Source organism: Micropterus salmoides, unplaced genomic scaffold, assembly GCF_014851395.1.
Source record: "Micropterus salmoides isolate LMB-PRFRI ecotype aquatic unplaced genomic scaffold, ASM1485139v1 Ms_hic_scaffold_19, whole genome shotgun sequence".
Taxonomy (NCBI): Eukaryota; Metazoa; Chordata; class Actinopteri; order Centrarchiformes; family Centrarchidae; genus Micropterus; species Micropterus salmoides.
In genome coordinates, this window is record NW_024041039.1 from 18,188,324 (window position 1) to 18,202,761 (window position 14,438).

Below are 14,438 nucleotides of genomic sequence, written 5' to 3' on the forward strand. Positions count from 1 at the left end.
AGGATCACGGCGTATGCAGAGTTGCATCAGCTGGGTGGAGATGATTCTCGTTGCTAGTCGACGTTGTCACAATATAGATTTGTTTTTCACTGCGTGACAAGATTGATGTGTGGCGCTTGACACTAGCCTACACAGCGCGATTGAGAGGTCAACAAGTTGTTCGTGACTGACAGAATCAATGGACATGTACCGCGGGAACAAGTGAGCAGCCAGCCTCCTGTGTGAGTCTGGCGTGACTGTACTAACAGCGTGAGAAGACGGCCTCCGTTGTAGTCAGCGCTCCGTCAGTTCAGTTTGTCATTTGCTAAGTGATCGTAATAAATAAATACATAGGCCTACACAATCCCTTTCGTCCTAGAGGCGTCCAACAGAATATTTCTCTTTGTCCCAAACACATTTTCTATCGTCCCCAGGACGACAGGACGCCGTTAGTCTCGAGCCCTGGTGGTTGGGTGTATGTGGTGAATGGATGGTTCATTGTACCTCCTGTCTGTTTTTGGTTATGGGCAAACTGGGGTACTCGTAGGTGGCAAGTGGAGGAGGAGCAGTACCTAAGGATTCAGGATCAATTGCATAAGAAACCGTGTTAAAGCATTATGGGCAGAAAAGTCCTGTATATCTATGTAGGCAAGTATGATGCAGGACAAGATAAGCTAACACAAAATTGAATACTCACTTCCTGCAGGGTCTGGTTTTTGGAAACGTCCTCCATCAGACTTGACATTTTTCAGGCTGCCTATATCAGGAACCTCTGATGGGCTGAAACAAAATTAAAGCGATTACGCGGTTTATAATAATAATAACCAACAAACTGCAATAAAGCCGCAGTAACCTGTTAGGGACAAAAAGCCCTCTGAGGCAAAGCTGTGACTTTGGGCTATATAAATACAAATTACTTTACTAAAAATGAGTAAGAATTGCCTTTTTGCCCCGATTCCCCTCACATTAAAAAAACAACAAAAAAAAAACAAAAAAAAACAGACCATTAATCAATTTATAGAATTATAAGAGGAGTGTTGTGGTAATTAAGATACAATCACCAAATAAAGATTCTGTTGCATGTACTGGTAAGTAGGTGTCTAACAACTAACAACTCGACGTCCAACAATTAATCAATTAGTTGTCAACCATTACATTAATCGCCAACAATTTTGATAATCCATTAATCATGAGTCTTTTTATTTAAAGTACAAACATCTGAATTCTCTGATTTCAGCTTCTCAGGCAGGCAAGTTAGAGGCTGAACTTTAAAGCAGCTTTAATCAAGTGCAATTCCGATTCTCGATCATTTTTGATTCATGCAGCAACTGTGGCGCTGTGCTGGTATCCTCTCCCTAGTTGCATCTGTTGTATTTAATGCTATTCCACTTAGCAGACACGTGAGAATATTGAAACTCTCAGAAATGAAGGTGGTTTTATAATCACTTGTAAAAACACTGAAGTTATCTCATTAAAAGTAACTTCAAATGAGAGTTCACAGTGGGTGAACATACCAGCAGCTCTGCTACCATTTGAAACTTTCCTCTCATTTTTCCCTCTGGTCAGCTCAACCAGGCCCACAGCACAGTACCCGGGAGAGCATTCCCAGTTGTCTCTGGCCTCTCGCTCTCTCTTAGTGAGGGGTGGATTTTATCGCAACAGCAGGCTCAAACCCTGACAGTATTAAGAGGAGCTCAAATACAACACAACCCACGGCTCGTGCGCACACATGCACTCTCGCCCTCTTTCTTTCTCTCCAATGCACACATTTCGTGCAAGCTACAAAGCAGCTGACCTTACAACAAAGCTGCACACTGCGCAGAGGAGAGTGGGGTGAAAGGAGAGCAGAGGTGACAGCTCTTAGTCAGTTAGCAGTGTGTGACTAACTCTCCTGGAAAAAGTCGTCATGACAGGAGCAGTGGGAGGGATGAAAAGGCAAAGACAATAACTACAGCACAAAGAGGAGAACCGCATCCAACAAAAAAAAAGACATTGGAGGACTGCTACCGACAAGTGATTTACACCTTTGATGGCATTTGGTACTACGGGACAGAGTCAACAGCAAGTAAAGTAATTAACTTTACGTGGACTGATCCATGGAGACAAGGAGCTGGAGGCTATACTCTGTGAAAAGCGCATCTCTGCACAATTTCTGAATATCTCACAAAAGCATCAGCGGTGCAGTTTTCACCTGTAAGTACTGATCTTTCTTTTAAATTTTTAGCCAGGTTTGTGATCACTTCATCTTGCACATGCTGGAAGACTGACAGTTGTTCCTTGAGCAGGAATCAAATCAGATACCTGAAAAGCCCTGTTTAGAAATCTTACGATGTGCGAAGCCACACATACAACTTGTGTTCTGTGAGGCTGACCTCTGACCCTGCAGGCTGTGTAATCCATCTGAATCTCAGGTGGAAGCTGCGTTGAATCATCAGTCTGGGATAAAAAGCTAAATACGTGCAGCTGGGACGTGGTCCTTCACCTAGTTGGACTTGAACTGAAGGCAATCAGAGCACCCATCATGCAGGGACCAGCGGTCAGCTTGGTTATGGGGTGATCATCTTTCACTGTCAACCCTAAAGTTTTATCTATACAGTCATGGATAACATGAGAATCAACAGTTCCTTGAGGTCTCACTTATTTCTCATTGTGGTCCTTGAAGCTGAAAATGTGACCCAATGTTCGGTACAAGCCCAAGATTTTGTACTTTTCCATTTCTCTTTCTTATGTTAGATTGTTTTGTTTCTGCTTAATCTGCCCTTCATCACACTGAAGGCTGTCTTGAAAGAAAGTAACTCTCAGTTTGAACCGAGCAGGAAGCTTCCAGTCTACAATATGAAGCGAATGCGGAAGTCCCTTAAACCTGCATTCTATTGAAAATCCAGCAGGGGGCGACTCTTCTGGTTGCAAAAAGAAGTCCGGCTCCATTAGAAATAATGGGAAAATTACCCTACTTCTCAGCTGAATAATTACCCCAGTAAACACTTTCCTGATGAGTTTATGGTCTCAGTCGCTAGTTTCAAGTCTTCAATACAAAATGATGTTCATTTAGTAAATTATGGTCCCATTTATTATAAAATACACCACAAAGCAGAGTATGTTTCAGGGTGGGATTATCTATGATTGGCATGTCGCCATGGTAACGACCTGCCAATCAGGCTAGGGCCGACTCGTACCCTCGGTACTGTGTAAATTTAACCAGCGCCGCTGAAAAAGCTTATTAGGAGTCGGCTGTTCACTTTCTCTGGTGAGTACATTTAGTTTTAAGACTGTTGTTCTCTAGACAAAGTTATCAGCCCAGTTAAAATGACAGTTAACGTGAATTACAGTTGCACCTAGCTAAGCAAGCTAGCTAGCTCCGCATACGGCCGTTAGCTCCGTCGTATCGTCACTTCCGGGACTTCCTGGTTGCAAAAACTCGACATGGCAGCGCCCTATCGGCCAAACTCGAGGCTTCAAAACGGCAGTCCACAAACCAACGGGTGACGTCACGATGACTACGTCCATTTCTTATATACAGTCTATGGTTTGAACAGATACTCCAGCATATTAAAATAGTGCTGTGGGGAGAAGACTTCACGATCCAGAATAACAAATAATTCTTGTTTCTACAGTTTTGCAGGACTGTCTGCTGTGACTGCCATGCCCCTGTTCAGCTGGATGAAATGGTCCCATGAAACAAGCGTGCAGGCTCCGGATGAAGTGACACATCTAAAGACCTCAGAGGTCGTACCCAGTCGCATGTTGATCAGAGAGCTCCTGTGGCACGTGGAGGAACGCGAGCGGCTGGCAAGGGAGCTGGAGCAGGAGCACAGGTTGGCCCACAGCACCCTGGGTCTCCGCTGGTTTCAGAAGTACCCCAGGTTACGAACCCTCATCCCCACATCAGAGCTACACGAGCTTGAGTTCCTGTGTGCCCAGATCCCACCCATCCATGCAGCCACCGTGCTCTCCAGGTGTTTGGTAGTGGCCATCGCATTCTTATGTCCTCACATTAGTATGCTGTCAGCAGTGGCTAGCTGTTACTGCATCAACACAAAGCCTGACAGCAGGCAAAGCAGAGAAGGCCCAAAGGGGAAGGGAGGCTGGGCGAGCTGCCAAGAAAGCCATTATGTGTTACCATCACAGAGGCAGGCGACTTAGGGTGCGAACATGTGAAGGTGAAGGATGCCCAGTAAGACTGAATGAAGCCAGACTGCCGGGGTTTCCACTCACCTTCTGTATGTTAGGCATAATGATGATATTTAAAAAAAAACTACAACAACAAAAAAAGAGGAGTTGAGCACTATGACCTACTAGTAAGAAATGTGGCATTATTTGCCAGGTATGTGTACGCATACGAGGAATTTGTCTCTTGATTGTACATTGCTCACAATGTGCTTACTTACAATTAGGCCTGGGCAATAAAACAATGATAATTATCACAATATAATTTTCCTCAATAACAATATATAAATCTTCAATATATCGTCGATAAATATTTGCTTTAATTCATTTGAATCACAAATTAGCACTTAATTTTTATATTAAAATATTTATTTTGTTGGAAAAAAAAAAAAAAAAAAAAAAAAGAGACCTGAAAAAATATCAACTAATCATATTTGTGAAAAAGATAATAGTTTTGAATGTTCTACATCAGACTTGTGAAGTGATCCACTGTTTGGCATCAAGTGTTTGTCACATTCTGACCATAAAGAAAAGTTTAACCACATAATTAACCATTCTCACTCAGGAGCAAAAATCTGCCTTTAAACTTGAAAGAAATAAAGATTTGACATATATCGTGATAATTATCGATATCGAATGATATGAAATGTTTTTATCGTGATAACATTTTTGGCCATATTGTCCAGCCCTACTTACAATAATACACTATTAAAATCCCACACAGGCTACAGTATAAACAACACACACACACACACACTAAACAAAAACATATATAGACATATTGAGACAATAGTTCAATGAGCAGAGTGCAAAGGATGCAGGAATAGACACACTGATCTGTCACAGTGGACTTGAACACAGGTCTCTCACACCAAAGGCATGAGTCTTATCCACTGCACCATCACCACCCCAGACATTATGTGCAGGTGTTGTGTACATGCGGTAGGTGGATTACACAATATACAAAATGACAATAAGAACAACAGTATGAAGAGCTCTGAAATAGAAACTGATGAATAATTAATAAGTGGTAACCAATAAACAGGTGGCTGATTAGAGACAGAGTTACTGGGTTATTGCACAGGAATTGTTCCTGACACTGTGAGGCAGAAATCAGCTGTTCATCAGAGTGATGGCCTGTGGGAAGAAACTGTTCCTGAGTCTGTTGGTTTTGGTGTACAGTGGTCTGAAGCGCCTACCAGAGGGGGAGAAGCTGGAACAGGTTGTGTCCGGGGTGAGATGAATCTGAAATGATGTTTCCTGACTCTGGAAATGTACAAGTCCTCAATGGAGGGCAGGTTTAGAGCGACTCGATAGACTCTGCTATCGATTTGTGCTACGGTAGCATTTCTACAAGGCAGCGTAGATCGTCACAACACCGGGATGATTGTGAAGCGTTTGAAGCAGGAGGGAACTTCACACAGCTCCAGTGATCTGTTGAACATCCGTGTGAAGATGGGGGCCAGCCGGTCTGCACAGATTTTCAGCCACGATGGAGACACACCATCTGGAGCCTTCCTGATCTTTTGCCTTTAGAAGAGTTGGATCACCTCCTCTTCACAGATTATGAGTGCAGGTGAGGGGTCAGAGAGGGTGGGGGCTGACAGCGTGGCAGTGGGTGAAGGTGATTATTTGAGTGGGGGGAGAGGTGTGACTGTGGGCTTCTCAAACCTACAGTAAAAACCATTCAGCTCGCCCGCAAGTCGTTGAGTACTAGCAGTGTTGGGGGATGGTCTCCTGAAGTTCGTGAGTGTCTCCACACTGACACAGGGTCGCTGGTTGTGAAGCCGTTTTCTAGCTTTCAAGCGTAGCTCCTCTTTGCTGCTTTGATCTCTTAAGTCAGTGTCTTCCTGGCCTGGTTATACAGGACTCTGCCCCCACTGCTGAAAAGAGCCCAGCCGATATGACCTAATTGCATTTAATCGGCATCGGCCGTTTATAACAGCAGATATATGACTATTAAAAAAGAAACCTAGAGTCAAATCCTTCACTCGTGTCATGGGTGTTGCACAGTTTCCCACCCGAGGGCGACCAGCCGCAGCTCCCCTGTTAACTACACTGCCTCACCACAAAAACCACAGAAGACAACAATCAGCTGATCAGCTGAGTTTACCGGAGCTTACACGCAGCATTTAGAAACACGCAGAGGGCTGTGTGAGCGGTGAGTCTGTCTTTTGTCAAGTTAATTACATGACTTTAATAATTATAATTAAAACAGACCCAGTCACGTCTCCTCTCCTGAAAACATTCATGACTTGCTAACCCTTCCGTTTTTCACTGCCATCTCCCCGCTTCCTACCAGCTCACAGCAGTTTAATGTTACGGTAGTTGGGTGTTGAGAACTACGCTGCTGGACAGACGCAACTGTACATTTATTTCAAACAGTGTGGCAGTTCTAGCAAACGGTCTCCCTAGTTCATCACTTCTAATTATTCTCTAAAATCACATAACGTTACACCAGCTAACGCTGCCCGTTGCTAAATTAGCCACAAAGCTAATGCTGTGTTTATCATTGGAGGAGCGCTAATGTTAATAAGCCGTTAAACTATAGTTTCTGACATATTCTAAATATAGCTGCCAGCTGCCTGTCTGCAGTTAGTCAGCGTGTCTGAAATTATTAAACCAGAGCGGACATGTAAATAAACATGAGCTGAACAAGAATCTAACACGGCTTCCTGTAACTCCTCTATTTGTGACGTAGTAGATGTGAAACGCTGTAGTCAGAGCCGTAATGGCTCTGGTTGTAGTTATAACGTTAGTTAAATGACATCTCAAAGTTGCAGGTCCTCGTTTGTAGAGTCATGTTATATTAGATGCATTCAACAGCAGCTCACTGTATCATAGACGCCATGATTTATACTGATGGTTTCACGTAGCTTTGGTTAGAATTAAAGAGTGCTGGTAAAGGGATGAACCAGATGTGAATGTGCTACATTGAAATTATGGCAGATTATGTGTAAAGTGAAATACACATGCTTATTCTCTCTCTGTTTACAGATGGCTGAAAAAGTTGCACCTTCCAGTAGCAAATATTTATTGATGTGCAATTGTTTACATGTTCACTTTTTGAGACTGTAATCTATTTTATTAACATAATCATTTAGGAAAAGGTTTTCTAGCCTACATACATACCAGTGTAGTTTATACAGTAAAAGGGGTCTACTATCCAAATCATTCTTAAAAGTCAAAATCATCTCCTTTTTACTTTAATATCAGCATCGGCCCCCAAAAAAAACGTATCGATCGGGCTCTACCGCTGAAGGCCTCCACTTTGGTCTGACGAAGCTGCCTGAGTTTTGCTGGGAACCAGGGTTTTTGGTTGTTGTATGTGTGGAAGGTTTATACTGAAAAGGTTTTATATTGAAAACTTTATATAAAACAATACTATTGCCATTTTGTTTGCATAAAAAAATAAATTAACATGAAATACCTTTGGTGAATATTTAAAAATCATCTAAAGTGTGCATTATCAAGATTTTATATTATATAGGTAATACAAGAACCCCGTGGACAATTACATGAAAACAAATAAGATCTTTAGAAGACAGTGATAGTAACTAATGAGCCCTAAAACTGACATGAATACAGAGGAGTCTGTAGCGTTTCTAGATGATGCTGGTTGGTTGACTAAACTGCGCAACAAGTTATCATGTGCAGTGGACGAATAGACTCTGCCAACACACGACGCACACAGCAACACTGAGAGCTTCAGTTTACACGCTGTTAGCAAGTCAGAGAGACAAACCAAAGCTAACTCACCCTTTTTTACCGTGGTACCATCGTTTCATCCCTACTTGAAACTATATCTCAACAGCTGAAAGACCATACAGGTCTTACATTTTGCGATGGCTGAAATATATATTAGTGCCAAATGAAAATATCACTGCTTTGCAAATCCTTGTTACTTCAACAAGTGTTTAACTCTATGGGTTGCATCCTTCACAGGTTTCGTGAGGTGCTTGCCACTAACAACATAAGGCCCTGGGAGCTGGCGTCTGTCTTCAAGCAGGTGTTGAAGGACTTCCTGAGCCAAAAGGAGTACGAAGAAGAGGACGACCTCTTAGTGCAGTCAGCAAAGGCACGACAAATGGAGGCTTGGACCAGCCACTACAAAATGAAACAGGGCTTTGTCGTACCCACTGTACCCAACTGTGGAGGCCACCCAAGGCAGGAGATCCCAACAATCTCCGGGTATGTGGACCGGGCCATGCGGCGATCCAGTTCTTTCACAGGGTCCAACAGGGACTGGGACCTTCCATTTTACTATCCAGTTCCTCTCAGGCCCACAGAGGTGTACAGCACAACACTGTGAGGGGACACACTGCTCAAAACATCCATGGCCTTGTGTTTAACACAGGGAAAAACAGAATTCACACCCGTAGACAAGTTAACTTGGTTATTTGTAGTAGTTGTAGATACATCATAGCTTGTGACCAAAAATGTGAAGATAACATTAGGCTAGGTGGACAATGTACTGAACTGTTACATTACAAGAACTAGTTCAGCACCTGATCGTTTAAATCCCTGGTTCTGTAGTCCTGATTACAAACCTCAGATAGACTTTGTACAGTTGGGCATGTATTTCAAAAGATATACTGTCAAGTAGTGAAGACATTAGGGGTAGGAATCTCTTGGCACCTCACAATTTGATTCAATTACAATTCAGAGGGCTGTGATGCGATTATAAAACGATTATCAATGCATCTTGACGCATCTTTTTTTTTCTATACAGGATCTCTGGATAATTACTAAACATTTGTGCATTAAAATCAAAAAGAAATATCTCCTAATTAGCTTAAAAGGACTAGTTTGCATCCCTACTTCATTAACTTCAGTTAAATGGTCACCACCTTTATTTCTTTAACAACCAGCTGTCTGACTCCTCAGAAAACTGAAATATAACTAGCAGGATGTACAGTATGTATACAGGACAGAACTGTACACCAGTTTAGTCTAAGCTTGTACCTGATGTTCTCAACCCTTGACAAGTAGATATGTTAGTAATGACATACAGCTGAGCTAATTAACATTACTTCGTTACTAATTTAGCTAAGGTTACATAACAGCCAATAAACGTGCTGCACAGGGAAGAGGTTAGCTAGCGCTTACCGCCTTCACATTTACAGCAGTTGGGGAAATCAACATTACAGACTTATTTACGGACGCACTGTGACCTACACTCCACGTTTACTACCAGACTTAAACTTACAGCTAACTCTCTCTCTCTCTCTCTCCACACAGGGAGCTAGCCAAGCATTGTGTCACCATGCTCACACAGTGTGCGAGTTAAAATCATTACTTACGCATTGATATTGATTGTGTAAAATTTTTGTAAGGTGGTTAGTCATTCCGCAGCGGTGGTGTGCCAACTATAGGGGGAACACTGGTCTCTGTTATGTACACACTAGGGCTGAACAATTTGGGGGGAAAAAAAACTAATTGCGATTTTTATGCCAGATATTGCGACAAGCGATTGGCGATTTTATTGAAGTTTTGCTAAAGTTCAATATTCACTTCCAGTCTATTTTTGACTGAAGCCGCGTCAAGCAGCACAGAGCAGATAAACCAGACAGGAAGTAAGACACAGAACGGCATAGAGAATCTGGTCGATTTTCAAAATAAAACACCCTTTGCAGACATCACCCAATCATACATCAACAATAAACACAGTTAAAACAGACCAAAAAAAAGACAATTTATCTACATAGTCTACTTAACCACAGTAGAAGCACAAAAATCAAGGACAACTGAACAATTAAGCAAAATCTGAACAAGTCAGCAAAAATCAGACAGGCAATACGCTCTTATTCTGAAATGCTCCATGTGGATATGTAACGTTAGCCTGCAGAGAGCGGAACTGAACAGGCTCACAGAGAGCGGTTATCCATAGTTGAAGCACACAAAATATCAAATTAACAACATGTAGGCTAAACGCTCCGCAGCTGAAACACTTCAGTGTGAGTTAATGACTGTTCAAAACGGGTCAGATGCGCTGTATAATTTACCTACATTTTAATCGCCACCTTCACAATTAGCTAATCGCGTTCTTTCAATTCCCAATTTCAATTTGAAAATGATTAATCGTTCAGCCCTAGTGCATTTCACGAGTTCCGCCTTTTGCGTCCCATCAACATTACGTTATCAGTTAAGATTTAAATAATAAATTTTTGACATTAGTCAATTCAGAATCTTCCTTGTCTACATCGCGTTGCATCTAAGAATCAATTTTTTCTCCCACCCCTAGAAGACGCGTCAGTTTGGGGGCTACATATGGCAAGCCATTAGTGCCAAAAAACGTCACTCTTGTGGCATGTTTTGCTAACAAAACGGCATTTAAAACGGCGTTTTGTGTATAAAACGGCGCGAAAAACGCCGTTTTATTTTGACACGCCATTTTAAACGCCGTTTTGTTAACTAAACAAACGGCGTAAAAAACTGCGTTTTGTAAAATGATAATGAGCTCCGCCCTGTGGATTTTACAGCCACTAAATTTGAAGTGTTGTCACCCAATCAGTACAGAAGAAGAACAGACCACACTAATTCAGCACTGATCTACTTTACTGTGATCGTAGCCACCTAAAGGCAGAAAGTAACCACAGACAAGCATGAAAAACTCAACACAAGTCCCAGACTGATCAAGTAAATTGACTACATTTACTAAAAATATTTAGCTACTCTAGGTTATAGCTTGTAACATCTATTGATTGATGATTTTAGATCAAATTTGACATAAATAATTAATTGGCTTTTTATTTATCATCACTGTCAGATTAAAGTTTCTCCTAAAATAGAACATACAAACACAAAGAAAGTAAGAAATCACCATAAGTGGAACAACTATCTTTACATGGTCATCAGTGAACAGTTTAAGCCTCATTTGTCTTTTTATGAGCCCTTCAGTCTGTGCAGTATTGATAGCGAGCCTACCCTTGTTTCTACAAAGCTTTGTTTTACCATGTCATCCTAAATCCAGGCCAAAGGCAACCTGACACAAACGTGTGTTTCAGTCGATTCAGGGAAAACACAGCTTGTCATTTATTCCCTGGCTTTTATTTATTTATCCAAAGCTATCCTTCCGGACTCCTGCGATAATATTTATGTTACCCCAAAACACTACACTATACAAGTTGCTACAAAAACTTATCTTATTCCATATTTATATATTTCCACATTTATTTATGTTGACTGTACGTTTGTCTACATGTAGCACCTTATCACCACAGCAAATTCCTCGTATGTGTAAAACACTACTTGACAATAAAGCTCATTCTGATTCTGAAAAGGCATCTGCAGGCTATTAAGATACTTGGTTTTTGAAAAAACGCTGCATTTCTTTCCCCCGAAATGGACATATTTGAGAAAGGTTACCTGAAGTCTCTGTGAAAGCATACCTTCTGATGCTAAGCTAAATAATAAGATGCATAATAAGATGCTTGTCTGTGGTTACTTCCTGCCTTTAGGTGCCTACGATCACAGTAAAGTAGATCAGTGCTGAATTAGTGTGGTCTGTTCTTCTTCTGTACTGATTGGGTGACAACACTTCAAATTTAGTGGCTGTAAAATCCACAGGGCGGAGCTCATTATCATTTTACAAAACGCCGTTTTTTACGCCGTTTGTTTAGTTAACAAAACGGCGTTTTAAACACCGTTTTGTTGGCAAAACATGCTACAAGAGTGACGTTTTTTGGCACTAATGGCTTGCCATAGCTACAAGACGCGGCCACGTGGACATCTTACAAGCACGAACCAGTTAAAGCAACAGTGAACAAACAAGTGCAGATGTCACTCGGTACCACGTTGGTTTCTATCCTTTGATGGGCTATGTCATTAACAAGCTGGCATGCGGCGCACCTGCCGCCGTGAATATAGATCATGGTTGTTCTGTATTTTTTCAGCGACTTTATAAAACATACTGCTGATGGATAAAGTCAGAGGAGCAGACTAGGGATGGGCAATGTCGACAAATTTTCCATCGGACGATTTCTATAATGAAACATCAGGATGGATGATGATGGATCGTGTGGAGGGCGCAGGGGGTGTTGTCTTATGTTGCATATGTTGACTTGCAGGGACTTCACTCGGTTAAAAACTTGGAACCCTATTACATTACAAGTCTCAAACCAGGTAAAGCAACAGTGAACACCGAGTATAGATGTTGGTTTCAGTTGTTTCATAGGCTGTGTCATTACAATCACGATGCCAGCTAAACATTGTGATGTCTGTCAGCCATCGCCAGAGACCTTATATAGAGGAGACATGCCACTTTAAGAATCCTCAGTATAACTATCTATAGGGAAAACCCTTAATGCCAAGGATGGCTAGAAAGTCAATAGTCTTCTTTTAATAGCTGTAGAAAGTAGAAATATAACTGGTTGGGAAAAATGCTTTTTAAACCTTATTTTGAGGTAAAGTCGTCAAACTTTGTCAGCGATTTTTATCAGATTTTATTGCTGATTCTAGTCATGTTGTTTTTATGTCCTGGCTATCTCACCATATTCAGATAGGAGCCTGTTCTAGTCCGAAATAGCTGCCCGGAGGCGTTGCCAAGATGGCTGCCGAGTGGCACGACTTGCCTATAAGGACTTTGCCATGAACAATGGCATCATCTATCGGCCCAACCCTAATCCATCATCTCACCCTCCAACCAATCGTACTGTCAAGTTGAGGCTCCAACTATCACACCAGACAGAGGAGTTCTGCAACGAGACTTGACAGCGCGCAGCATTGGATTCTGCTCGTGATTATGCATGTCGTCACCCTGGATTTGACATGGTCGTTGCGTTGAAGTGCAAGTGATGCAATGGACACTTTGAAATCCGATTTGAGCAGCCAAAGGGTCCAGACAGAGACACATTTGTAGAAAACTGATTGGAATCGCATTTCAGATCACCGTAAAATGTGGCTTGAATCTGATTTGCAGAAATCGCATTTTACAGGGGACTGTTTTTAATTTCTGCCTTGACTTTTTAAATCTTGACACAATCTGGATGTGCCAAAAAGGAATTTGGGCTGGCAGTATGAACAAGGCCTAGTTTTGGAGCCACTGATTTGCTTTGGTAGCCAAGTACAACAATTTCCCAAATTTATAGCAAATTGTGAAAGTTTAAACAAACCATAGCTGCACTGAGGTTATGTCACTGTCATTTATTTAATGGGAAATTGTACATTTTAGTTATAAAATTTATACAAGGAGGGTATTTGTATTTAAATCTGTGCAGTTTTTTGTTTTTTTTTAACTCCTGGCTTTATGAGTGAGGAGGAGAGGACTCATGATGTCAGTGCTTCTAAAATCCTGGCTAAAGCTCTAAAACCTTTTATCCTGTGTTAATTTTGGTGGCAATAACTGAACACTTCCTTAGAGTTTTTAGATTGAAGGCAGTATCCAAAAATAACATAATTGAAAATACAAATACACACAAAACTTACCTCAGTTGATATTTAAAGCTTATTGGAAAGAAGTTAACTACGTAAAGTTAATAATTGTAACGTTAAGTCTATTACTTTGACCCACTAACACTAGGTAGTGGCAGCCATATAAAATTCTGGGCGCATCTCAACACTACCATTTAGTTAGCTGACAGACCAATGACCGTCGTCCCCCAGACTGTGAATACATGCAATTTATTAGCCAACTTACCCAAGATAAAAACGGTGTTACCTGTAGCTGGAAACAATTTCCTTTAATTTAACGGGTCAGGTAAGATCCAAGGATGCTAAGTTAGCATGAGGTTAGCCAACTTTAAGCTAACGTTACCTCACCTGGTCTCTTTCGACGACTCATCCAAATGTCTCTCAACCACCTCTTCTGTGAGTTTAATGTTAGCAAACGTCGTCCCCGAGGTGAACCACTCAGAAATTTCTTCTGCGGTGAAGACTTTCTTCATGATGCAGGTGCTAACAATATCTACATTTTTCACTCGCGTCACCAGGTTATTGAAGCGCGTGAGGCACGCTCTTTATATACAGTCTATGGAGGCACGTGAGGAATATGTTGTACATTGCCCCCTGGCGGTTCGAAGACGAGGAGAAATTTCATTTATTTTTTTATTCTGCTATATATTCGTGGAAAAAATAATTGTAATTACTTGCTTAGGAAAAAGTAGCAATTCCACACTATAAACATACACATTAAAAATGTTATATATAAATGGTCATATAGAAGTAATAGCAAGATGATGTAAATGTGCTCATTATGCTAAATGGCCCCTATACCTTATATCATTTGATCATGCATTATGTAAGCAGTACTTTACTATTGCAGTTGGTCGAGGTGGAGCAATGTTTAACTATGT

General features: G+C 41.3%; 2 protein-coding genes across 3 annotated transcripts in view; one reads left to right on the top strand and one right to left on the bottom strand.

Moving 5' to 3' along the window:
- The window catches only part of tdrd9 (tudor domain containing 9), a 38,620-nt gene extending 24,558 nt beyond the window's left edge, over positions 1 to 14,062 (bottom strand). For both annotated transcript variants that reach the window (XM_038728893.1, XM_038728891.1), the window contains exons 1-3: positions 13,906 to 14,062; positions 677 to 759; positions 484 to 551 (exon numbers count right to left, since the gene is read on the bottom strand). In XM_038728893.1, the coding sequence (XP_038584821.1) occupies positions 484 to 551; positions 677 to 759; positions 13,906 to 14,030 (276 nt within the window). In that variant the 5' untranslated portion in view covers positions 14,031 to 14,062. The remainder of the gene's footprint in view (positions 1 to 483; positions 552 to 676; positions 760 to 13,905) is intronic.
- Positions 3,622 to 8,760, top strand: rd3l (RD3 like). Its single transcript, XM_038728898.1, has 2 exons — positions 3,622 to 3,935; positions 8,092 to 8,760. Exons 1-2 carry the CDS (start codon positions 3,622 to 3,624, stop codon positions 8,456 to 8,458), a joined length of 681 nt encoding a protein of 226 aa, XP_038584826.1. The 3' UTR covers positions 8,459 to 8,760.
- Positions 14,063 to 14,438: the final 376 nt, after the last annotated feature.